The sequence below is a fragment of the Trichechus manatus genome, unplaced genomic scaffold (assembly GCF_000243295.1).
Source record: "Trichechus manatus latirostris isolate Lorelei unplaced genomic scaffold, TriManLat1.0 scaffold00039, whole genome shotgun sequence".
NCBI lineage: Eukaryota > Metazoa > Chordata > Mammalia > Sirenia > Trichechidae > Trichechus > Trichechus manatus.
Window position 1 is genome coordinate 18,670,030 of NW_004443975.1, and position 25,590 is coordinate 18,695,619.

A 25,590-nucleotide genomic window follows, 5' to 3' on the forward strand; every position below is an offset into this window, starting at 1 on the left:
TAAGATACAGTCCATCAGGAAATACCCACTAGAAAGCATATGCCTGGATTTGTAACCCAATGGGGAGTACTGTCTGAGTAAGATACAGTCCATCAAGAAATACCCGCTAGAAAGCATATGCCCAGATTTGTAACCCAATGTGGAGTACTCCCATCTTGGCTTCAACTTTTTCTCCAACGTGGAGGATGATTTTTCACAATTTTGGCACCAAATGAGTAAATGTAGATAGTGATTTCATTTCTTAATTGAAAAAGCAAAACTGGTATTTTATTTTATAATTAAAGACTCTAAGAAGAGAAATATTATGCAATTAAATAATAAAAATCCCATGATAATTTGTCAGAAATCAATATATTATCTGTGCAAGTTAATCATATATGTGGTTCATATTATGTTTTTATTAAGAGATTATTATGGTTGACAGTGCCTATATCCCCTTCTGGTCTCATCACTCACACACATTTTAAGATAGGGTGCCTAAAGTATCCATCTCAGTACTTCTGATATTAACCTACCTGTTAAAATTTGGTTCATTTAATGGACATACCACATTTAGAATTTAGATACTCGGTTCCTTATTATTACCTTTTACTTTCTTTTGGATTTGATTTTAAAATCAGTTTCTGATTTCTTTGTTTTTAAAGTCCAAACTAAACAAATTAAAAAATTAGTCCTCAATTATAAAAATGTTGAAACATTATTGATATATTGAATTGTAATATTCTGTTTATTTAACTTTGTTATGTGGCTTTGCTTTAAAAAAGCCACTGAAAGTAGAGTAAACCGCATCGCTCTGGACCTCTGTCTTTGCAGTTTCATTTCTATTTGGTATTTCGATTTTCTTTAGGTCTGGAAAACTGCTAAGTGAAAAATGTGCATTGTTTTTAATAACTTTTTTTGTTGTTGTTGTGATTCAATTTTGTACTGTCAGGATTGCTTGAGGCAAGTTTCTGTTTCAACGATTAGGACGCAAACTATTGGTCACTATGATTTGGGGCAAGTTACTCATTAATCTTGGTATAGCTTCTTAGCATCCTTATGTATTTATGTCAAGCTGGAAAGCTTTAAACAGTCTTTGGTACTTTTCCCCTTTTACATTTGCTTAACTAACAGTTTATAGTATTGGACTTGTTAATGTGGCAGAAAATTTGAAACCTAGATTGTCTAGACATTTTAGTCTTTTAAGTCATATTTGTCCTGTTATTTGTTCATTCGGTCATTCATTGGTTTGTTTAGCCAACAGATTTTTTTAACATCTGTTATGTGTCAGGCATTATGTGTGCTAGTTACCTGTAATTAATATTTGTCTTCATTGTCATTCCTATTCTAGGAACTCAGGATTTCATCTGTTTATCCATTTGATAAGTATTTCTTGAGCAGTTACACATCTAACGATTAAGACGCATTTCCTGCTTACTAGAAACTTGCCTAGATGCATGTTAAATAGAATTGGATTGATTTATTTTTAGGTTCTATGTTTTTTATTTTGTTTATTTTAGACTTTGACTTCATTTCATTTAGCAGTGTTTCATCCAGTACATTTTGAAAGCAATTAGAGTATAATGAAAGGAAGTTTTGAATGACTCTTGATGCCATTAAGTGAAGTAACAAAACACCAAAAGAGTGTTCTTCAAATTTAAATAATAAATGAACTTGCCTTATTAAGTCAGTTGTTTGGAAGGTAGAATTAGATTTTTTTCTTTTAGTTGCCAGGTTGAGAAGAAAAACCTTCCTGTGTGTTCCTGTGGTGGCAAAGGTGACAAATAGTAGCTGCCACCAGAACTTCCGATTGAGTGCACATCGCTGGAGCTTTTGCTCCTATTACAGGAAATGATTTTTTTCTGTATAGTGGAGAGCTGTGTGACTCTAAACCAGGAAAGATGATTTTCTTCAGTCTTTTCATTTATATCTGTATACATATTATTAAGATAGGAGGAGATGAGATTTACCACATTAGTTTCTTTCTTCCCTTTTTTTTTTTTCCCCCTTCAAATTTGGAATTTTTTAAGTTCTTTTTAGGTCCATACGTAGTCTTTAAGGAGTTCATTAACTTCCTGAAATTTTGTGCAGAATTTGCATACATCTACTACTCACCCCTCCCCGGCATTTGGAGTGGTTCAAGACCCCAGAAAGGTGAAAGGAAGGTCTGTGCATTCACTGCGATAGCTGTAGGATTCATACTGTGGATGTTTGTTTAAAAGCAGAATGATTTGCTGTTCCAGTGACCAGTTTCTCTTACTTAAGCATAGAGGTTGTTGAAGACTGAATAACTACTGCTTTATAGTATCAATAGTTGCTCTCACACCTTAAGTGCCTGTTTTAATCCTCGAAAAATCCCTTCAAGGTAGAAATTAGACTATTTTCATGATGAATAAACAGAATAAGAAGATAAGTTATTTGCTCAAGGTCTTATGGCTAATCTCTATAGCCGAGTTTAGCTTCTAGATTCATAGTATTGGTTCCAAAGCTCATGTTCTCTACACTGGTTCCTCCCAGCTTTTCTATTCCATATTTATGGCCTAGCGTTAACATAAAGTTACAGTTAATCATTTACATGTTTGAGAATAAGATAGGTTTCCCCCTCCCCAGCCTCTTTGAGAGAGAGAGAGAGAAAAGAAAGGTTATTACTGATTAATGGTTTAAATAGGTAGGTCAAGGAAATTCTAAACTAGCGTGTTAACATTTAATGTTAGAGTTATTCTTAATTTCTTAAGATGACCTTCCCCAAATACATAAGAAGGCAGAATTGAAGAGGTAGTGTACTGATAGTTATTACTAGGCTGACGTGAAGACTTATTCTGACAAATAGTGTTACCATTAAGGCAGGAAATTTATAAATTCCTATCAGCAGCACAAATCTTAATCAAACTCAAGATAATTCTTGTGGATCATATTATGTTAAATGAGTTGTAAAATTTCTCCCTTGATATGGCATCTTTAAAGTTCATTATTTACATGTTTAGCCATCCATTTGTCATAGTCTACATTATTATGCTTTGTTTAATTTATGCTGCTTGCTATATGCTGTTAGGACCAACTAACCCTTCCTAGCTTAGATGAATGCTAACATCAGTATGGAGGCATGTGATTCCAAGACCATTTTATTCTTAGGTTTATGAGTAGAACACTATGAGTGGAACCCTACGGGGCAGTTCTACTCTGTCCGCCAGGGTCGCTATGGATTGGAATCGACTTGACGGCAACAGGTTTGGTTTTTTTGGTAAGAGTAGTCATGCGTACATTCGTCAGCATAGTTCTTGACTGTGCACTGTCTCCTAGGCACTGGAGACTTATTGATGAAGGAAACATAATCCCTAGCCTCATGAGTTTGAGAATTTAGTGGGAGAGATAGGCACTAAACATGGGACTCTCGGGATGTTTCCTAAAAGGAGGTAAGTTAATTCGCGTGCAAGAGAATTTAAAATAATTATAAATTAGACCTGGGGGAGAGAGTGGTGAACAGCGACAGGTAATTTACTTTTAGCACTCCTCTGCTAAAATTACTAAACTTTGTGGAAGAGATCATCTGTTTCAGAGAAATGACCACGTATAGGCTCACTATGAGTCAGAGATGACTCGACGGCAGTGGGTTTGGTTTTTTGGTTTAGGAGACAAGCAGTATTTTGATTTATTTTTTTTCCTTTAACTAGATATTTGATAGCTGTATAATCAGTTCCATGGAGCCCTGGTGGCGCAGTGGTTAAGCACTCGGCTGCTAACCAAAAGTTTGGCGGCTTGAACCTACCAGCGGCTCCGCGGGAGAAAGATGTGGCAATCTACTTCCGTAAAGATTTACAGCCTTGGAAACCCTCTGGGGCAGTTCTCTTCTGTCCTGTAGGGTCACTATGAGTCGAGATTGACTCGATATCAATTACCTTTCAGTTACATCTGGAAGTTTTTTTGTTGTTTAATGAGCTTTTGGGTTTATTGAGCAGACGCACGTGTGTGTCCTCTTTTTTCAAATTTATTTTTAGCAGCGTTCTAGGCAAGGAAGTTATTCCTTAATTTTTCTAAACATGTTGTATCTGTCACTCTTCGGAACAGTGATTACTGCTAATAAAGACTTCGTAAAGTAATAGTTATTGATAAAACAGCTGGCTGTTGATTACTAGGGGGATCTGTTCGAGGCTGTCTTGACTCCTGCTGTGCCCACCTCTGTATTACTGACTGCTGTTTCAAGAGCTCTGGGACCGTCACTTAGTAACTCCAGTCCTTTGGGGAAATGTAAGCAAACAAATGTTTGAAAGGAAATCCTAAACCTAATGCTATGTTTTACGCATTAATTGATCATCCTCACTTTTAGACATACATATTTCTACACAATTAGAACCTGGTGTTAAAGAAGCCAAGGAGAGCAATTTGGTGTTTTATTGGATGTTTGGTATTACCTAGGGGAGGACAAACAGACTTGAAATTTTTACCTAAAGATGATATATCGTTGTGGTATGTACATACAATGGAATATTATTCAGCCATCAGAAGGAATGAAGTACTGATACATACACGTGTGTGTGTCTGTGTGTGTGTGTGTGTGTGTGTGTGTGTGTATATATACGTTTACAACTGTAGGTAGACCTCAAAAACTTTATGCTAAGCTAAGGAAACTAGGCACAGAAGGTCACATGTTGTATGATTGCATTTATATGAAATATCTTGAATAGGTAAATCCATAAAAATACAAAGCAGATTGGTGGCTGCCCGGGGCTGGAGGGACGGGAGATTTGGAGTAAATGCTTACTGGGTACCATTTTCTTTCGGGGTGATAAATGTTTTGGAACTAGATAGGCAAGGCGGTGGTACAACATTGTGGGGGTACTAAATGTCACTGAATCGTTTACTTTGAAATAGTTAATTTCACGGTATGTAAATTTCAGCTCAAAAAACATTTTAAATGCAGTTTAAAAAATAAGTAAAGCAACCACATAAATTAAGAAAAAATGACATCAAATCTTGGATTGATCGTGCATTTTATATTGCCGAGTATAATCTAATAACTACCCGAAAAAACAAGGTGCTTATCTACTCAAGTCATTTCTCTTACCAAATCAAATTTATGTAGATAATGGCACTATAATTTTGTTTTATGGGATTCTATTCATTTGGACTATCTTAAGAAAACTGTTAGTAAACTATTATCTTGGACATTGTACCCAATGCTAATTATTCTTGAAAGATTTCTTTTGCAGATGAATTAGCAGTGAAGAGAAATTGTTTTATAAATGTGCATAAAAAGTCTCAAATTCGCTAAGTGGTAATTCACTAAGTTTGAGTATAATTCAAACAGTAAAAAGCAGGATGCGCAGTAAGTGAAGATTTTTGTACAGGGAAGTTCTGTATTTCCAGGCTTTCCCTCTAATGGGAATGGTCTGAATTAAGAAAATATCTTTGGGATGAAATGTCTCAATGCAGGGATCTTCTCCTGATGCTTCACCTTAACCGCTGCGGCAAACAAATTAACGACCCACTGATCACGTGATGGTCTCCTGCAAGGACTTATTTCTGTGAGGCCAGTTGACGCCAGTTTTATCTGAGAGATGTCAGTAAAGTGGCTTGACATTAACTGATTGTAGTACTACTGGCCAGTTAGCAATGGTGTTGCTTTGGGATCAGCTTGCAGAAGAATCTGTAGTTAGTTGAAAATGAAGAGGAAAAAAGTGATTTGAACTCTGAGTAACACTTACATATGATGTATTTTTTCTTTGATTTAGAGGGCTTTTAAAAAAGCTTTTTAAAGTAGTTTTTTAGTTGATTGATTTTTGAGTGATACCGTGGAATAAATTGAGTTCTTCTAATTAAAATATTTTTAAGATCTATTTTATTTTCTCTTGAGAGAAATAGGATAGAAATTGAATAAAGCTGACACAACTTTAATGAAGTTCTGCAGAAGTTTTGATTTCATTCTTTGTAATCTTTCTGTTTATATTTTGTTAAACTGTATGTGTAACAGCAATACCTTTTAGACAAAACTAATTTGAGTAGAATATTCTAATTGATTGAATGGGATATGCTAACCTTTTTCTAATGCTAGGACCACCAAATTTTCTCTTCTAAAATAATGCACCAAATTATAACTTCCAAAATAAACTTGCAGTTTTACTTGGAGATTATATTCATGCATTAAGTTAATTTCATGTTAATATTTAAACTAGTCATTCATCCGCTGATAAGAATATTGTATCTTCAAAACTTAAGTTATTTCAGACACAGATGATACAAAGTCTGAGTCATTTAGACAAAGGATTCTTATTTAGTACATGTAACAAGCAGGTTTCAAGTGAATTTTTTTAAAGGTGCAGTATTATATTCATAGATAATTTACATTTCAGATCAGACTACATTTCTTCCAAAGAAATAGCACTGAAGAAGAACATAACAGTCACTGCATTAAAAAGAAAGCAGAAAGGCAATTATTAGCATATAGGTGATGGAAAGGGGATCCGTTTAGCAATCTAATACAGTGTTCCCAAACCTGAGTAATATACGGGAACTTCTGAAAGAAATCTCACTGGCCCTGTAGAGTTTATTTAAAATACATATTTGAATTGTCACGTTTCTGAAATACAGATATACACTTAGGCTTTTTGTTTAGACATTCAAAATGCCAAAGGAGATAGACCTGGAGAGTACAGACCCTCATTAACCAAGGTTAATGTCAGGTTACTTAATTGCTCACAGCGTATATTTTCAGTGTATGTTTTACTGATGACCGTGGCGTTGGTTTTTTGAGCTCAGCTCACTCTCACTGCCTATACCACCGTTTGTTCTATTCTAAACAATGTAAAATGTTAACTGTGACTCGTTTGGCTTTTATGCAGACGAATGTTAAATCTGTCTCTACAATTAAAATAGCACTAAACCCATTGCTCTCCAGTCGATTTGACCCTACAGGACAGGGTAGAGTTGCCCCATAGGGTTTCCAAGGCTGGTGATACAGTGACTAAGAGCTCAACTGCTAACCAAAAGGTCAGTCGGTGCTTCAAATCTACCAGGCGCTCCTTGGAAGCCCTGTGGGGCAGTTCTACTCTGTCCTATAGGGTCGCCGTGAGTCAGAATCAACTTGATGGCAACGGGTAGATAACCACATCTTTCTTCCGTGGAAAGGCTGTTGGGTTCAAACTGAATGCTTTAACCATTATGCTACCAGGGCTTCTACCTGGTGCTAAATCACTCATACACAAAAATGCAAACTAGGTACTGGAATTAACAAAGCTCTTCTTGGCTATAGTTAGGTAAGCATGCAGCCTCTGTAGCCAGATTGCCAAGTTTGAATCCTGTCTCCACTACTAGATGTGTCCTGTTGGGCATATTACCCTTTTTCTGTGTCTCTGTGTCTTCATGTACCCACCTTACAGGGTAGTTACGTGGGAATGAAGTGAGATGATACATGTGAAATACTTAGAAATGGTCCTGGCACGTAGTAAACACTTAAGTGCTAAAAACTGTAGGTGCACATCATATTATAAATGATAAATTAGTTAAATCAGAATGTGTGTTTGTTTTCAGGTTATCATTAACACGAACAGACAATGTTGAAAAGTTGTTAGAGAGACTTTGCAAATGCCTGAGATTATTAACTATGGAGACTACATATATGTGTCTCTAGAGACTATAGACCAGGGGTCAGCAGACTATGGCCTGCCATCACCTGCTTTTGTAAATAAAATTTTATTGCCGTACGGCCACGTTTATTCACACGTACGGTCTACGCTAGTTTGGCACCACCATGACAGAGTTCACTGCAGACATGTAATGGCCTGCTTAGCCTGAAGTATTTACTGTTTGGCCCTTTACAGAAACATGTGCCTACCTTTGCTATAGACTCTAGAAACCATATAAAAAAACCAAATCCCTTGTCGTCGAATCAGTTCTGACTCATAGTGAACCTATAGGACAGAGTAGAACTGCCCCCATAGGGTTTCCAAGGAGGGGCTTGTAGATTCGAACTGCCGAGCATTTGGTTAGCAGCCAAGCTCTTTAACTACTTTGCCACTATGGCTTCATAGAAACCATATACCAAACCCAAGCCCACTGCTGTCGAGTCCATTCTGACTCATAGTGACCCCGCAGGACAGAGTGTAACTGCCATATAGAGTTTCTAAGGCTGTAAATCTTTATGGAAACAGATGGCCACATCTTTCTCCCGTTAAGTGGCTGGTGGGTTGTAATGGCCAACCTTTTTATTAGCAGCCGAGCACTTTAACCACTGTGCCACCAGAGCTCCTGATAGGCCTCTATAGGACTATTGAAAATGCTTTGATCCCTGTGTGCTTCTAGAGCTCCTTTTGGTGGTTCATGGACTTCATGTGAAAGGAGCATGTATCAATCACCTGAGAAGTTGACAAAATAAAAACAGTTGGCCTGGACGCTGTGTCATGCCAACTGACTTAGAATCTTTGGCAGTTAGATTTGGAAAAGTCCAGTATAATTTATAAAAGTTCATCAAGGATGCTAATTAATACCCTTTATGACTAGTGGACAGTCTACTCCCTGGCAATGTATTTCAACGTTCTTTATTTAAAAAAAAAAGCCTAAGAAACTGCTTTAGAATCAGTTGTAAGAAAAACGATTTTAGACGGGGAGGCTCCAGTGTGAATGTGAACATAGTTTCTGCTTTATCTGAGATTAGCGTGGCCTGTGTCTATGCCTGTTGTTAGGTGCCATCAAGTCGATTTTCGACTCACAGCGACCCCATGTGACAGTAGAACAGCCCCATAGGGTCTTCTGGGCTGTAATCTGTACGGGAGCAGATAGCCCAGGCCTTTCTAGTATTTGGTTAAACTTTCTTTTCACACATGTTACACATCTTGAAAGTACCTATTTGTCTTTCTGTCTACCTTTCATGGCAGTGTCTGAGTACAGCATGTAGTGAAGTAGAAGATTTCAGGCCTCCTTCTTCATTTAGAAATTCTGAGAAAGTTATCTCTACATCTGCAAGAAACTTCCTCTGGTAAAAGGGTGGGAGTAGACGAAGGAGCAGTGAGTTAAGCAGAAAGGAACATTTTCCATAATTACATAGTAAACATATAAAAACACTGGATCTTTCATTGCTGATGTTACGCTTACTGTATTTTTATGGAAATAATGCACACCCTCTGAGTTTGTTGGCTTCACCCGCCCCTCTCAAGGCCCCCTCACATGCACAGCCTTGTCAGTCCTCTTCCACATGTTGCTGTAAAAGGAAATTAGGCAGAAGGTGCGTGTTATTGCATAAAAATACAATGATCTATCTTGAAGTTATTCCTCTGTTATTTAATTTAAAAACTTATTCAGGAAGGAAGGACTTAAAATGAGTCAGAATATTTGAAACTGTCATGTCTTGGATAGGAAAATTAAATAGCTTTTAAACATTTCTTTGTAATGACTATTAATTTTAGTCAAATTTAGAGTGAATTGTCTGCTATAGCCGAGCCCATTGCTGTCTAGTCGATTCTGACTTATTGCTACCCTATAGGACAGAGTAGAACTGCCCCATGGGATTTTCTAGGCTGTAATCCTTATGGAAGCAGATTGCTGAGTCTTTTCTCCTGTGGAGCCACTGGTAGGTTCGAACCACAGCCCTGTCAGTTAGCACCCAAGCGCTTTAACTACAGCGCCACTAGGGCTCCTCTGTCTGCTATAGAAAACTAGGTTAATACTGTTTTCTTTTCTCTAAAATATGTAGGCATTTCAGTCGAACCATGGAGGAACTGGTTCATGACCTTGTCTCAGCGTTGGAGGAGAGCTCAGAGCAAGCTCGGGGTGGGTTTGCTGAAACCGGAGACCATTCCCGAAGTCTGTCATGCCCTCTGAAACGGCAGGCGAGGAAAAGGAGAGGGAGAAAACGGAGGTCCTATAACGCTCATCACCCGTGGGAGACTGGTCACTGCCTAAGTGAAGGCTCTGATTCTAGTTTAGAAGAACCAAGCAAGGACTATAGAGAGAATCACAATAACAACAAAAAAGATCCCAGTGACTCAGACGACCAAATGTTGGTGGCCAAGCGCCGGCCATCATCAAACTTAAATAATAACGTTCGTGGGAAAAGACCTCTATGGCACGAGTCTGATCTTGCTGTGGACAACCTCGGGAACAGAACTCTGCGCCGGAGGAGAAAGGTGAAACGCATGGCTGTGGACCTGCCACAGGAAGTCTCTAACAAACGGACGGTGACCCAGCCGCTTGAGGGTTGTAGAGATCAGGACATGGACAACGATAGGGCTTACCAGTACCAAGAGTTTACCAAGAACAAAGTCAAAAAAAGGAGACTAAAAATCATTCGACAAGGACCAAAAATCCAAGATGAAGGAGTAGTTTTGGACAGTGAGGAAATAAGCCAGACCAATAAGGACAAAATGGAGTATGAAGAGCAGAAAGTCTCCGATGAGCTCATGAGTGAAAGGTGACATTTTTATTCTCTAAATATACAAATATTTGTCTTCAGTGATTGTGGTTTGGATGTGTTTTGTATTTTAATTGATTCTATTTTAAAATAATTGTAAATTGTAATAATGATAGTGATATTACCGTTTAACTGTGGTTATATATCCTTATAATTTATGATGTTTAGCACAAAGCAAAATTGCTTGTGTGATTTACACAGTCTTTTGTGTTATAATGACTTAATTTTCAGCTACAAAGAGAAAAGGGAATGGATTTTCAGTGGAAAAGAATGTGCTGCTGAATCACAGCATGTTTGTTGCCCTTAGTACTGGATACGTAATTATTTATCTGTTTAATTATAAAGCTTTAGCTTTTGGTTCTTTTTAGATGTCAAGATTGATGGGCCTGTTCTGACTCCTAAGAGTCAGAAGCTGATGACCACAGCTAATTGTGTGTGACTTAGATATTTAAAAGAGCCTGCAGCTTGCTAGGAATTCTGATGATCACTTAGGAATTGTAAAACCCAGTTTATGGTCTAGAAGCACCTGATCTTGTCATTCAAAGAATGCGAGAGTGATGGTCCTTTGGCAGTTAGTCTAATCTTATCCATTCTGGAAAACAGGAATAAAACCCATCGCCATCGAGTGGATTCTGACTCATAGCGACCCCATAGGACAGAGTAGAACTGCCCCATAGGGTTTCCAGGTTGCAGCTGGTGGATTCGAACTACCGACCTGGTTGGTTAGTAGCTGTAGCTCCCTGTAGCTCTTAACCACTGCGTCACCAGGGCTCCAAAAACAGGTATACCACAATGATAATTATTAAGTGCTATTTTGACAGCATCAGAATGTAAGTGATCATTTGTCTTTAACACAGAAGTATTGCTGCCTGCAGGAAATGAGAAGATATTGACACCGTTCATCCTTTGTGGAGCATGTCCTTACCACCAGATGTAGAACTATGAGCCAGGATTTTAAAAAATTCCTTAAAAAGGGTCTGGAAAGAGAATTTGATGTTCAGTTTGTAGGGCTTGTAATCATGTAGATTGAGAGCGATGGATCTTTTTTTTTTTTTTGCAAAGATGAGTAGGACCTGGTAAGTTTATAAAAGGATCTTTTCTTAGAAAAGGTTTGTTATTTATATTGTTTTTCTTATAAAGTAAAAAAAAAGAAAAAGTTTCAGGAAGTCTTTGAAAAGTTTATGCTATCTGCATTTCTTCAAAGAAGGTTGCCACCTTTATACTAGTATGAGAATTTTTTGTGTGCCAGTGTTGGGCCATTTTGACTGAGGACCACTCAGCCTGACTTGAGAGTAATTATCTTGCTCTATTGCTGGAAAGCTAGAGGCTATGTAGTAGTGGAAATAATTTACTCAATTCTGGATTATTCACAGTTAAGTTACCTGCTTTCTGGATTGATTGTACAAGCCCTTCCTTTTTTTTGATGTCTACCTCTGTTGATCTGCTTCTTAGGACATCTCCCCTGGAAGGAAAATGAGGTGAAACTCTCATCATTCATTTTTTTCATTATAAAAAACATTAGAGTATCTGTTAGGTTTGACTAGGCTACCATGCAGCAAACAGCCCAGGTACAAGTTTACTAAGAGGATGTTTTCACTTTTGAATACATTTTTACAAATACTTTCTCTAATTCTAAATTTACCCATTGTGGGGTTTATAGTTTAAGTTTACCCAAAGAATTTGGGCTTTGTCCTTGGCTCCTGAGAAATAACCTGTAAAACCTTAGAGTTTCCCCAGTGATTGAGGTGTCTTTTATCTGTAAGAGCTTCAGATCACACCTAAGGGTTTATGCTAATGAGGTGACTCTTGGGTGGTGCTGACCTGGTTGGAAAGACCCACCACTTGATATCAGCCAACCTCACGGGAAGAGGGCTGCAGAATGATTCAGTCATGTCTGTGTAATGAGGCTTTGGACAGGGAAGCTCCATGGACTTCCTGCTTGATGAAAGACGTTGGTACATGTGACCCTTTTTGGAATGTTGTTGTTGTTAGGTGCCCTTGAGTTGGTTCCTACTCATAATGACCCTATAGGACATAATAAAACTGCCCCGTAGGGTTTCCAAGGAGCGGCTGGTGGATTTGAACTGCCGACCTTTTGGTTAGCAGCCAAGCTCTTAACCACTGAGCCACCAGGGCTCCTTTGAGAAGTGGGGAGTACATACTGGGAACCCACCCAGACTTTTCTCTGTGGGTCACTTCATTTGTATCCTTTTTGCTATAATAAAACTATATGATGTATAGGATATATATAGGATAATGTTTTTTATGAGTCGTCCTAGTGAATTACGGAACCCAAGGAAGTAGTGGGAGCCAGCAGGTCAGAGGGAGGGGGGCCCTGGGGCCCTGGGCTATGGCTCACATCCTGAGGAGGCAGTGGGAAAGCCCCAAATTTGTAGCCAGCAAGTCAGAAGTGAGGAGGGTCATGGAGACCCCCACACCTGCAGGTGGCATCTGAAGTCTTGGACAAAGTCAACCATTTGGAAAACTGTACCCCTTTAAACAGACATCTGACCTAGCCTGGTGGTTAGGGTCAGAGGAAGAAGTACCGAATGTGCAGTTGAATTTTAGTTGATCCTTACATTTGGTATCAGAGAGGCGGCGTTTGATTTCCCACACACTGTTTAACTATTTTATCCCATTACTTAAAAAAATTAGGTACATATTTCTTCTTTGGGAAGATTGCTAAACATTTAAGGTATTTTCCTAATAGGTATGCATGTTTTTGAGACTACTTTCAGAGCTTTCCTAATATAAAAAGCTGTGTGTTTCCTTGGAGCTGATTTATAGATAACATTTTACTCTGGGTCTGTGTGTGTGATTTAATAAACATTTAAATAACAACTATTTACTCTCTGCTCACCGTGCTGAGACTGATAGGACAGACCCTGTTGCTAGTCTAGAACAGCCAGACAAGCAGATGATGAAAGTAGAATGTGCTGCTGGAAGGTACTGGTGAGGGAAGGCTTCTCGAAGGGCCTGTGATTTAAAGCAAGAACTAAGACGTTTTCAGACCAAGGGAGGAAGAGGGGAACGGCATTTCTTGGTAGAAGAGACACCTTGTGCAAAGGCACATGGATTGTGAAGAAAATGTGGTTTATTGGGGGAAGTGTATGTAGTTCGTATTACTGGAGTATAAAGTGGGAGCTGAGGCTACAGCAGGAAGCATTTCTTGAAGGCTTGTGCGCCCTGTTAAATAGTTTGGATTTCATCATATAGGCGATGGGAAGTCAGTGCGGAATATTAAGCAGTTATGTTAAAAGTTACAGTCAGTGGGATGCTGACTGTATTTTGGAGGATGAATGAGAAAGAAGACTTTCAGATGATGCCCAGGTTTCAATCATAGCAAATATAGGAAATGAAGAGATTGAGGCAAGGGTTTGGGATTTGTGTACATACATTTATTCAACAAACATTCACATAGTATCTTCTCGTCCAAATACCATGTTATGAGTCACACCAAAGAAGCAGTGGGAAGGGGTGTCCTTGGAGATAAGTCTTAATGACCACCAGCTGCTGAAAATAAAAACCTTGCTCATATTTAAGTTCTTGTTCTGATTTATTGAACACAGTAGCAGCTACGCGATATACATGCAGGGGCGAATTATCCAATAGGAAAGGTAAGCACGGTGCTTACCTTGCTTGTCAGATCATCTGTAGTGAATAATTTCACATTTTTTCGCCACATCAAAGATTCTGCTTCTAGATGTGGTTAGCATCTCTCTCCCAACTCCCCAGCACCTTGCTACAGAATCAAAGCCTCTTTTCAAATTTATAATCCCTGACGGGGCAGATGGCCCAGTAAGTAAGGTAGGCACAGGCTTACTTGTGTTTACTAATCTGTAGTGAAATTGTTCACTACAGATGATCTGGTAAGCAAGGGAAACACTGTGCTTACCTTACCTACTGGATGATCCCACCTGTGTGCATGGAACAACTAGATGAATGTCAGTAAGATAAAATGTCAATAAGGAAACATGTATACATACGTGTAAAACTATCTCCAGGTAGGATGAGGATCACTAAGGACTATGAGAGCTGCTCCTGGAAAGTGATTGATGATTTTCTTATGTCTTTAATAAGAGTGTGGACAGGTGGAGAGGGAGGCGAGAAGAGATAGGAGAAAGAATATAAACAAAGGGACCACAGACAGAATGGGAAGAATTTAGGTGGGAGCTTACCCATAGATGGCCTTGAAATGCAAATTTAATTCAGGTATGAGGGAGTAATTTTAAATTCTTAAATACAAGACTGTCGTCTTACACTTTGTGTATGTGTATGTATATTTTTAAAATAATCTTTTTCTTGTAGAGTCGTTTGTTTTAGATTTACAGAAAAGTTGCAAAGAGAATGTGGAGATTTCTCGTATACCCTGCACGCACTTATTAACATCTTCTCTGACAGTGCTACATTTGTCACAACTAATGAGCCAGTACTGATCCATTATTACTAAGCAAAGTCCATACTTTATTTGGATTTGCTTAGTTTTTCTTTACTGTGCTTTTTTTTTTTCAAGTGGGTCAGTTTACAGAATTCTACATGTTAACAGAAAAAGTATTTTAATTAAAAAGAATCACCTGAGGTGATTTCCTGATTGGTTAAAATTAAGAATCACAGTACAAAGAAAAGTACATGAGAATTTTTAAAGAACATTACTCAGTTTTCTTTAGAGACCAAACCTCTTAGTATCTTACTTGTTGTCATGGTATTTTTAACTAACTAGATTATCATGTAAGTAATGCTTCTGTTACCACTGATGGTGACGACTTGTGCATATCGGGCAGAGAGTGGCTCTTTGTTTCAATGTCTGTGTTAGATTTGACTCTCATAGTCTAGAACATCTATGGAAGTGTTCCTTCTGCACCCGTGTCTTAGTGTTGGTCATGATCATTTTTTCCTCAGAGTGACCACAACTTTGAGATAATGAATAATCATCATTGTAAACTTTTTTCTTCCTTGCCAAATAATAGAGTTGTTGTGAATTCTTAAGTAATGTCTTTTCCAGAATATTTGCAAATGTAGTTACGAAAGGTAATTTCATCCCCAGGCCCTTGTATTTCATGTGCCGAAGAAAGGCTTAGCCTGCTTTTGATTGAGACTTTCCCCATTTTATTGAGCAGTGGTGTTCCCGGCTCAAGCTGAATTGCGTGGCATGAGAAAGGAGCAGTGAGCATTTGATGAAGGCAGATGATAAAATACATCAATTGTGTCAGCACCTCGTCGCAGTCACATCTGGCTTACTGTCAGGGTCCCATTAGATTCCTGTGGTTTTATGTGCCAAAAATAATATGCTCTCTAGTTAATGGAACCAGGATATTTGCAGTTTGATTAAAAAAAAAAAAATCTTATTTTCTTTCAGATCTTTGTCAAGCTTAAGTTCTATCTCTGAGCTGCCATGTCTCTTTAAAATTTGACCGCTGAGAGATCAATTGCTCTTTTGATCTGTTTCTTTCTTTTTCCTTATTACAGCGATTCCAGCAGTCTCAGCAGCACTGATGCTGGTTTGTTTACCAATGATGAGGGAAGACAAGGTACTGAAATGCTGTGTTTTCTCTCTTCGTTTTTAAGTTGTGTTTATTTCTAGTTATTTTCTGAGTGGATGATTGCACACATTACTCAGTGGACAGGGGTTTGGTGTGGTAGCTGGTCTTTACATGCTATGAAGGATGTCCTGTCTTCATGCCCTAAGTAACTGAACCCTTTGGTCATCTCTTAGCGCTAGTACGGGGAGCTGATAACATTAAGGGAGGGTTATCTTCCTTGAGAAAGCTTTACATACCTTCATCTTTTTCAATTTGGTCCCTTTTAGCAAGTTTGAAAGACACTGGTTCTTATTCTCCACCAGATTCCAAATGTATTTAAAACTGCTTAAGCATTAATAAAGGTGGATTTGCAAGTCATTTGTCATTTTTATTCAGTGTGACGTTTATTCATCTTATCCAGTTTTCAAGTAATTAGATGATTTTCATGAATTCAGTATTATAATCCATTAAAGAGAAATGGCTTACAACTTAGATCTGTTGTTCAGTCTTTGAAATTCTGAAGCTTTTCACACTTACACGGCAGCATTTGAAGCTACCTGTTCTGGAGCCCTGGCTGTGTGGTGGTTAAGAGCTCAGCTGCTAACCAAAAGGTTTGCAGTTCAAATCCACCAGCTGCTCCTTGGAAACCCTGAGGCAGTTCTACTCTGTCCCATAGAGTCGCTATGAGTCGGAATCAACTCGATGGCAAAGGGTTTTTGTTCTGGAAGAGAATATGAAAATCTTAAGGAGACATACATACAGATACCATGAATGTTATCTTCCTTTCTTGTGCATACTCAAGAGGGAGGCAGTAAGTTCTAAGAGGAAAAACAAAATATGCTTATTGTTTTAAATTATGAATAAATGGTTTATTGATGTAAAAAAGGACAGTATAGCTGGCTCTCACTTTTTCTTGCTGTCTTTATGCCCCTTTACAGTACCAGTAAAATAAATTATGTGACATTTGTTTTTGTGTACTTATAAGCTGTTTGTCCCAAGTAAGTAGGTCCATAACTGTTTTAAAGGCTACAGACTTTTTTTACAGTTAGGTAAACTTTACCGAAATATGTTAGGACTTCGGTGCCAAGAGTGAGTCTGACTACCTTGATAATATACCTAAGTGGTTGTTTAAATACAGATGTCTACCCAAGGTTGTATTTATGAGGATATTGAATTTGGTTGTTAAATAAGATGAAAATATTATGTAAAAAAATAACTTTTTGACAGGCCGTTGAAAAGCATTGAGTGGCTTAGAATAATACGTTAGCTTTTACTGTAACTTACTGTATTTCACATTGCTATGTGCTTTTCTTGCATTTTGTTTACTTTAATTTCTTTATAATTGTTAAAACAGGCCTATGAGATTCCGTTTTTTTTAATGAGGAAAAGTAGGGTAATAGAGTTGAAGTAACTTCTCCAGTGTTACAAAACACTCGGATTCTGATTGGTCTGACTTCAGAGCCCAGGTTATGATGAGCGATTTCATCTTCCTATTAAGAGTAAGGAGCCCTGGTGGCACAGTGCTTAAGAGCTCGGCTGCTAACCAAAAGGTTGGCAGTTTGAATCCACTAGCCACTCCTTAGAAATCCTGTCGGGGAGTTCTGTTCAGTCCTGTAGGGTCGCTATGAGTTAGAATCGACTAGAAGGCAATGGGCTTGGTTTTATTAAGAGTAAAACAAAATCAACCTCCTTGTACTATAATAGTGTTGTCTCCATGGGAATCACGATGTAGGGTAGTCAGTTTCAAGTGACAGCCTCTGTTTTCTTGTGCTTAAACTTGATTTTTGAAATTTTAATATGGCTCTCTATAAATATTGATATTTAAGTTCTGGGAGCTTATTCTTTTTTTTAATTAATTTGTATTAGCCTTAGAAACCCTGGTGGTGTAGTGGTTAAGAGCTACGGCTGTTAACCAAAAGGTCCGCAGGTTGAATCCACCAGGCGCTCCTTGGAAACCCTACGGGGCGGTTCTGCTCTGTCCTGTAGGGTCCCTATGAGTCGGAATTGACTTGACGGCAGCGGGTTTTTTTGGTTTTCAATTGAAACAAGCTGGTGACTTTGGTTTTCGAAGTGCTTTAGATTTTTCACTCCCTTTTAATTTGAAATACTGCTGTTTTCCGTAAAGTTATTTTTAATCAAAGCTGAAGATTTTTTTAATTTGCCTTTTAAAATATTTTCAGTAAGAGATTTCGGAAATCAAGAATCTCTTTCTCCCAATGGGGGAAGTTGATGGCGGTTGTGATGGGCTTCTTAGCAACCAGAGTTGGTGGTGTTTTTTCAGAATCATGGAGAAGGCTTCCTGTGTAGCAGACCATGTTTCGGAACGCTGTTTGTCTCCTATTCTTAAAAGGCATCTGCCTTCCTCTGTATTTTTGTCTCCTAATACATCTCTTTAATATTCCTTTAAAAAAAAACAAAAACAAAACATTGTTAATTTACTCCATGGACGTATTTCAGACTGAATTTTAAATTGATCATTACTTTGTGGTTACACTCACGGATGTTCCCAAAAGTTAAGTGTGGCGTTTTCAAAATAACTGTCTTGTCGCAGCCCAGTGCAGTTTCTTCAGAAACCCTGTTGTACTGTCACTTTTCATTTGAAATCAACTTTTTCAAAACTATTTCTTAATGAACTTAATCAGATTAATTTCATTTAGTCACATCTGTTCATTGATTGTTTCCCCTTTTACACTCCATACAAATCATGAAATTAAGCTAATTATATACCATTATCAGCTGCAAAGAACGAGTTCCACCGTTTTATACCTTTTAATTCCCAGCAGGAGATTAAGGCTTGTTTTTTCTTAATGTGAAAAGGGTCGACACTTAAATGGATTTCCCTACTGTTGTTATTGTTTTTCACTTTTAAAAATTGGTTCTAAAACTTTACGTTTTGTTTGTTGATGGCCATGCTTGTCTTACTGTTTAAAAGCATTTCTGAAGGGAAGCTGTGGTGTAACTCACATAGAGAGTTTCAAGATAAAATACAGGCTGCCCGATTCAATTTGAATTTCAGATAAATAACAAGTAATTTTTAGTGTAAGTATGTCCCATTCAATATTTGGAAGTACTTATAGTAAAAATTTAATACAAGTGTTTGAGATATATTTATAGTAAAAATACTTGATGTTTATCTGAAATTCAGATTTAACTGATGTCCTGTATTACGATTTGCTAAATCTGACAGGCGTCATTGTGTAATTTTTGGATGATAAAACTGCACCGTTGGGGTCTTGTTGTGTTTGTACAGGTGATGATGAGCAGAGTGACTGGTTCTACGAGAAGGAATCAGGCGGGGCCTGTGGTGTCACCGGAGTCATACCCTGGTGGGAGAAGGAAGATCCGACCGAGCTAGACAAACATGTACCAGATCCTGTCTTTGAAAGTATCTTAACTGGTTCTTTCCCCCTTATGTCGCATCCAGGCAGAAGAGGTCAGTAGCACTGCCTGACTGGTGGATACAATGGTCTTATGGTAAATCCATAAGAAAGAGGCTAGGCTAAAATGAAAACTGAGCAATCGAAATACAAGATGCCAAATATCAACATGCCGGCCACTAATTCAGCCACTACATCTCTCATGCTTTCAAATTATTAGCAAAATTGACTTGTTTTCTTGCTAGGCCCATTGCAAAAATGTCCAAATGGTGGGAAGGTGAATTGGGAGAACAGAAAGGTCCTAGATAATACCCTAGCGCTTGAACAATGGATAGTTAAGAGCTGACTGCTTTAGAACCCAACTAGGCACTGCTTCAGATCTTCTAAGTGTGAGTTTTACGTTTTCCCCACTCGTATTCATGGTGTGTTTCCATTTCCCCACACGTACTTTTAATTCTGTATCGATAGGGTCTTCTTATATGCTCCAGTGGTCGTAGAATCTCCTAAACTGAGTACTTTGGTTTTACAGGTTTCCAGGCTAGACTCAGTCGCCTTCATGGAATACCTTCCAAGAATATGAAAAAGTCTGGAGGGACCCCAACTTCAATGGTAGGCATGCTTTTTTATTTAATTGTCATGTTTGGAAATGTTTCCATTTCTATGGAATAAAAAGCCACATCCTCATCCTTTATGTATATTCTAATGTTATACTTAAAAATAATCCATTTTTTTGTAGGCTACAAACTGGACCAGTGAGATTCCCCTATAAACCAAATCTTCTAATGCTAATAAATTAGTTACGTTTTGAACATCTGGGGAATGACATTCGAGGGAACCTGGCTCCTGTCCTCTTCCCTGGAGGAATATCATTGAAGTGAGAGCCTCTTTGATGAAAAGATGGGGCTGTTTTTGCTGGAGGACTGGTATTCTTCCTTTTAGTCAGAAGTGAACCTGACTGGGGAGGCTTTCTAGGCATCTAGGTTGGCCCAGGGTGGGTAGAAACTACTGTAAATTTTATATATTTTTCTTTTTTATGTTTTTTTTAACACTGAATTCTTTTATGTATTACTTGCTGTGCCAAAATGCTGCCAAAAAGTTAGAAAATTAAAAAATTTCTGATCTAACCTAAGCATTCCTTAATGTTTATATTGTGACTGGTTAAGAATTAATTTTTACATATCTTGTTGTAAATAAAAATTGTGATGCATTGACACTGATGGATCATTTTTAGAGGAGTTTTATATAGCCAGCATTATTTATAAGATTTGCATTTTACTCAGGGTATTTTAACAAGGCTGAGATGAGGAGTAGGCAAGGTTGATAATCTTTGCCAGAGTTTGTATTTTATTCAGCTTGCTTTCTACTTGGATAATCTGCTCTGTATTGCAAACCCATTGTACTCTATGGTATGGTCTCGGTTGTAGGAATGAAAACTTTCATAGGGATAACTGTCCAGAGTGATCACTAGTTTGTACTAGCAGAGTCACTGTCACATTTTAATTGTCTGCTTTGTCTGCCACCCGAAACCAATCAAAATTGTGATTTTTGGCTTAGAGCTAATGAAATCATGTGAACGCTGGTATTTAACAAATACTGTATGACTTTGAATCATGTTGGATTTAAAAGAAAGAGCTGCCTGCATATCCTTAGAATGGTAAACCATATGTGTCGCTGTGAGTATCTGCAATATTTGCATGAGCTCATTTTCAGCAAGCTGGTAGAAAATGTAACATTTTTATTGATGGTATAGTTGATACTACCTTCAGGCCATTTGAGTTCTTCAAAATGGTTTTGTTAGGGTGATTAACTTTTTTATTAAGTTCCAGTAATTGATTAAAACAGTGTGATTTAATACATGTACTTTTATGTTATTATATAGATTGTTAATTCAGCATTTAATGGCCAACTTAAATATGACGATTGGAAAAGAAACTTAAAGTTGACATTGCCTTTACCTAAAGTTACTGCAATCTGAAAGATTTCAGCAGATCTGTTGAGTTGAAATGTATAACAGATCTCCTTTTAGATTGTTTTTGTAGACTGGAGAGATTAAAAATGGTAAAGTACAACTGTGAGTCTTTTTACCATCGCATATTTAAACTGATGTTTTAAAGGTATAGTAATGTGGTGTTTGGTAATTGTAAGCTTTTGTGTGCTGTGTTCTTTGGCGTGAAAATTCATGATTTTTTTTCTTTTCTGAATTACGTAAATGCTTTTATTTTATTTTGTGTAATGCCTGTCTTTTAGATCTGAATAAGTCACTTTAAAACCTTGGCCTATGAACTTTGCTTTACCAGTCATGAATCTAGATGAATGCTATCTAGTTCTTGGTTCAGTTTTACCTATTTTTATTTTTGGTTCACTGCTTGCTTGAGCATAGCTGGGATTTGTAGCCCATCTTCTAGGCTTATTGCAATCTCAACTGTGGTATTTTATAGAAGCTATTACAACTGATAGGTTAGCTTCATGGTATTGATGATACATGGTTTAACCATACTAAAAGCTGCCTTCCTTCTCTAAATTGTAAAAAGGTGATTAAGTTTCACTGGATGGAGATATACTATATGTGTGCGTTTATAATGGAAGTAGGGCATTAGGCCATAAACTGTTTCCCTGGTCTGTGTTTTTTGTATTGAAAATATTACTGAAGACAGTGGGCTCCTTGAGCTTTTCTTTTTGTTTTAATCCTGAATTGTCCTTGTTTGGATTTTTAAGTACTGTAATTTTCTTTTCAATAAAATATCTGACTTGGGCAAGAAAGGTAAGAGTTCAAATTTGTGCTGGTATTTTTCTGATTTCCTTCTGTTGTTGTCCAGTCTTTTGTTATTGTTGCTCATACTGTCCATTTTATATATAACAATCTAGTTTAATCGTGTGTCCTCTCACAAAACAGTCATCTTTAAACAGTGCCTGTAACGTCTGGGAATAAGACATGAAATGTAATCACCTCAGACTTCCACAGTGGAAAGCCAGAGTGCTTTGAAGAGAGATGAATTTTCTGAGCAAACTGAAACGTGTAGCTGCAGCCCATTAAACAGATTGGTAACAAAGTGATTATTTTTCATAAGCAGATGAGTGATGACTCATCAAATACAATCATTTAGTATTTGAAGGAAATGTCAGAGAATCTTTTACTGAAACATTAATTTAAAAATTTTGGGAGAAAATTTTTCAATTGGATTGCTGAACTTTATAGGGAGGCGATGTGGTGCTGTATAAAAGTTACAGATTTTGAAGTCAGACCTCTGTGATTCCACATGCTGGTTCTTCTTTTTACTTGTAATTATATTTCTGAGCCTCATTTTCCCCTTCTGGTAAATAGAGGCAGTACGTACTTCGCAGAAGTGTTGTCGGGATTAAAAGAGATTATGTGTACATAATGGGCCTGGCACCATCGCTGGCACACAGTACATATTAAATAAGTGATAGTTACTAGATTATTAAATATATTAAACGCACTCGCTTGTGATTTAGGAAACATTTGTGTGGGTCAAAGTACAGAATTTTAGACTTTAAGACTTGCTGTTCATTTTTTATGTATAATTTGCCTTTATATTTAATATTTAAAGTGCCTTTGTATTGCAACCTTTTGTGTTTCTTTTATACTTCAGTCATATTTGAGTCACCTCTGTCTTTAATATGGTCTGTGAAGAGTAGTTTTGAATGAATTTTAGATTGACAACATAACCACTGTAGTAAATCTCACAACTTAATTGCAGACTGAAAACATGCTCCAGCCACCTCTTTGCTGTACCCCTTCCTCCAATCGTATGGTATTCGTTTATAGAGGAACCCATGGTGTTGAGAAACTGATCTGATTTTTAAAATAATTTTGTCTGTGTATGTGGGATGTGAATGCAGAGTCCTGAGAACTGTATGTTCAGAGGTCTTACCATTACTGCCCTTCAGGGTGGAACACGCGTCTATTGGAGCCCAGCTAAGCAACCGCTCATATTCTCCACGTTTTGGGAATGAAATAGATGATAATTTAATAGAATATAGCAAGAAGTTACAATTAACTTCCAAAGGATGTTCTGGGATCAGTAAACATTCAGACCAAATCCCTGTATTACCAGGATTCGTATGTATAGTTCAGAATAACGATCCCAGAACCATTGTTTTGGGAGACAGTATTTACTGAGTCACCCTGTTTAAAGCATAGCATTCCAGTAGGCCAGGATACCCTACCACCACCTAAGCATCCTAGTGAGTGTTTTCACGGGTGAGATGAGAGATTTTTATTCCTATTTTTTTTTTGAGCTGATGGTTTTTTAAGAGGTTTTACGTATACTGAATGTTAGCATTCAAATTGTGTAGTCTGTTGAAAGATCAGGAAGTAAATATCTCAGCTTAAAATACAGCGTCTAAAATCCAATGTGAGTAAAGAATTGTACATAGTGTTACAGAGTTTCGTTTAAAGGTTTTAGTTGTGAAATGGAGAGCGAATTACCTCCATTTTTTGGGTTGTTGGAGGAGAGCAAGTGTGGAAGCGGTGGTGGCAGTGGCAGTTATTTTGCCAGAGAAGATGAATCTGATTCAGTTGACTTTTTGTTTACACATGTTTATCAAGTTTAAATATCTGAAAAAAAATGTGAACGTTAACACTTAATCTAAATCACATATTTACAAGTAAGTATATTGTATGTATTCGGCAATAGCCATGAGCATAATAATTTATTATTCCATATCTTGGGCAGTTCTGTAAGTGAAAAGGGATAGTGTAGATATTTTCTTCTCCTATATATATGAAGTCACAGAAGACCAGAATTTCATGAGTGGCATTTTAAGAATGATAATCGTACTGTAATGATTCACTCTGTATGTCTTGCTTACCTTTTTCTTGTTGAAAAAGATAGTAAGAATATTTAGTCTGATTTATAGTCTTTTGCAGTGCGATGACCCTTTAAAATGGAGGTTGGCTTAAATAAGGGAATGAAATAAACTTTTCTTTAGACTAATCAAAGATAAAGGAGAAATTTTATGTTAGGAAACAAATTTAAAATTATTGGGAAAAAACACCACACAGCCTATGTCCTCGTCTGTAATTTTACCATATGCTAACTAGTGTTCAATGGAATTCTCAAATGTTTTCTCATAATCCCTGCGAATTGATTTTTGTCTGTATTCTTATAGCATTTTGAAATACTCTGCAGAGCACGGAAGAATATATATTTAAAATGATGTTGTGATCAGGATTATGAGATGGAGATTTCCTGTTAGAAATTGATACTTTTGTTTTTAAAACTGATCTGGAAATAGAAGTAGATTTTAGATCATAGAAAAGTACTACTTATTAGAATTATAATAAATATTTCTTATACAAAAGACATTTCAATAGTGTCTTTTGTTTGATTTAAAATTCTCTATTTTGATGTCATTACTCGCAACTTTATATTTAGTATCATATAAATTTACCTATATTTGATATTTGTAAATATGAATCTAACAATTTTTATTACATTGTATTTAAAATAATGTAAATATTAATATTCTTATTGCATCACACATTTTTAAAAGTAGGACAGACATAAAAATTTAATAGTGCAGAGGTAATAATATATTCAGTTATTCGTTTAACAAGTATTTGAATGCTTACCTCTTCTCTGTATTTAGTCTTAAAAACCCTTAGGGAAAACTGTATAAACAGATGTTCAATCCTGGTAGTTTAAATGTTACCAAAATTTGCCAGTATACTCCTGCCTCCCCACTCCCCTCAATATATTGAACATGTTTGTCCTTGCTTCTCTGGTAACTTAATACCAGAATTGGCTTGATGGTATATATTTGTCATTTGGGTTGGTGATGCTTCTGAAATCTGGAACCTTATAAAGTAGAATGTTAATAATGATAATAAACACTTACGATGATGCTCACTGTGTGTCTGACACTTTTCTAAGTGATATTTATGTGTTTTAACCCATTTCAGCCTATTAAATCCCTTTATCGTAGGTTAACATTTATTATATTTTTATGATTAAACATTTCATTATATTTTTTCCTTTGGTGAGCTAAAGTTAATGCAGCCTGGAAGGTTCTTCATTCTGCTGTCATGTTGCTGATAAACATGAATCAGTTCTCTTCATAAAATAGTCTTAATTCCTGGTTTCAAACTGCCATTAGAATTGAGTTATTTTGAAATGCCCATAAGCATGCTTTCTGTCTTGAATTGCAAGCACAGTCAAGGTGGGTGCCATAATAAAACTGCTAATTAAAGTGTTCTGCTGTTTCCAGTGGGGGGATCACTCCATTCCTATTCTCCCCATTTCTCACATAGCTTATAGTACCTTCTTGTTGATCATTATCTGTTTCCAGTGGG

The 25,590-nt window shown here is 37.1% G+C and overlaps 1 protein-coding gene across 7 annotated transcripts in view; it reads left to right on the top strand.

Moving 5' to 3' along the window:
- GPATCH2 (G-patch domain containing 2) overlaps nt 1-25,590 on the top strand; it is a 196,192-nt gene that overhangs the window by 2,695 nt on the left and 167,907 nt on the right. For 6 of the 7 annotated variants that reach the window (XM_004375932.2, XM_023730977.1, XM_023730976.1 and 3 more), the window contains exons 2-5: nt 9,662-10,378; nt 15,845-15,906; nt 19,148-19,330; nt 19,804-19,883. In XM_004375932.2, the coding sequence (XP_004375989.1) occupies nt 9,662-10,378; nt 15,845-15,906; nt 19,148-19,330; nt 19,804-19,883 (1,042 nt within the window). Of the gene's footprint in view, nt 1-9,661; nt 10,379-15,844; nt 15,907-19,147; nt 19,331-19,803; nt 19,884-20,010; nt 22,040-25,590 lie in introns of those variants that run through there. The other variant, XM_012555431.2, reaches the window with a different exon arrangement.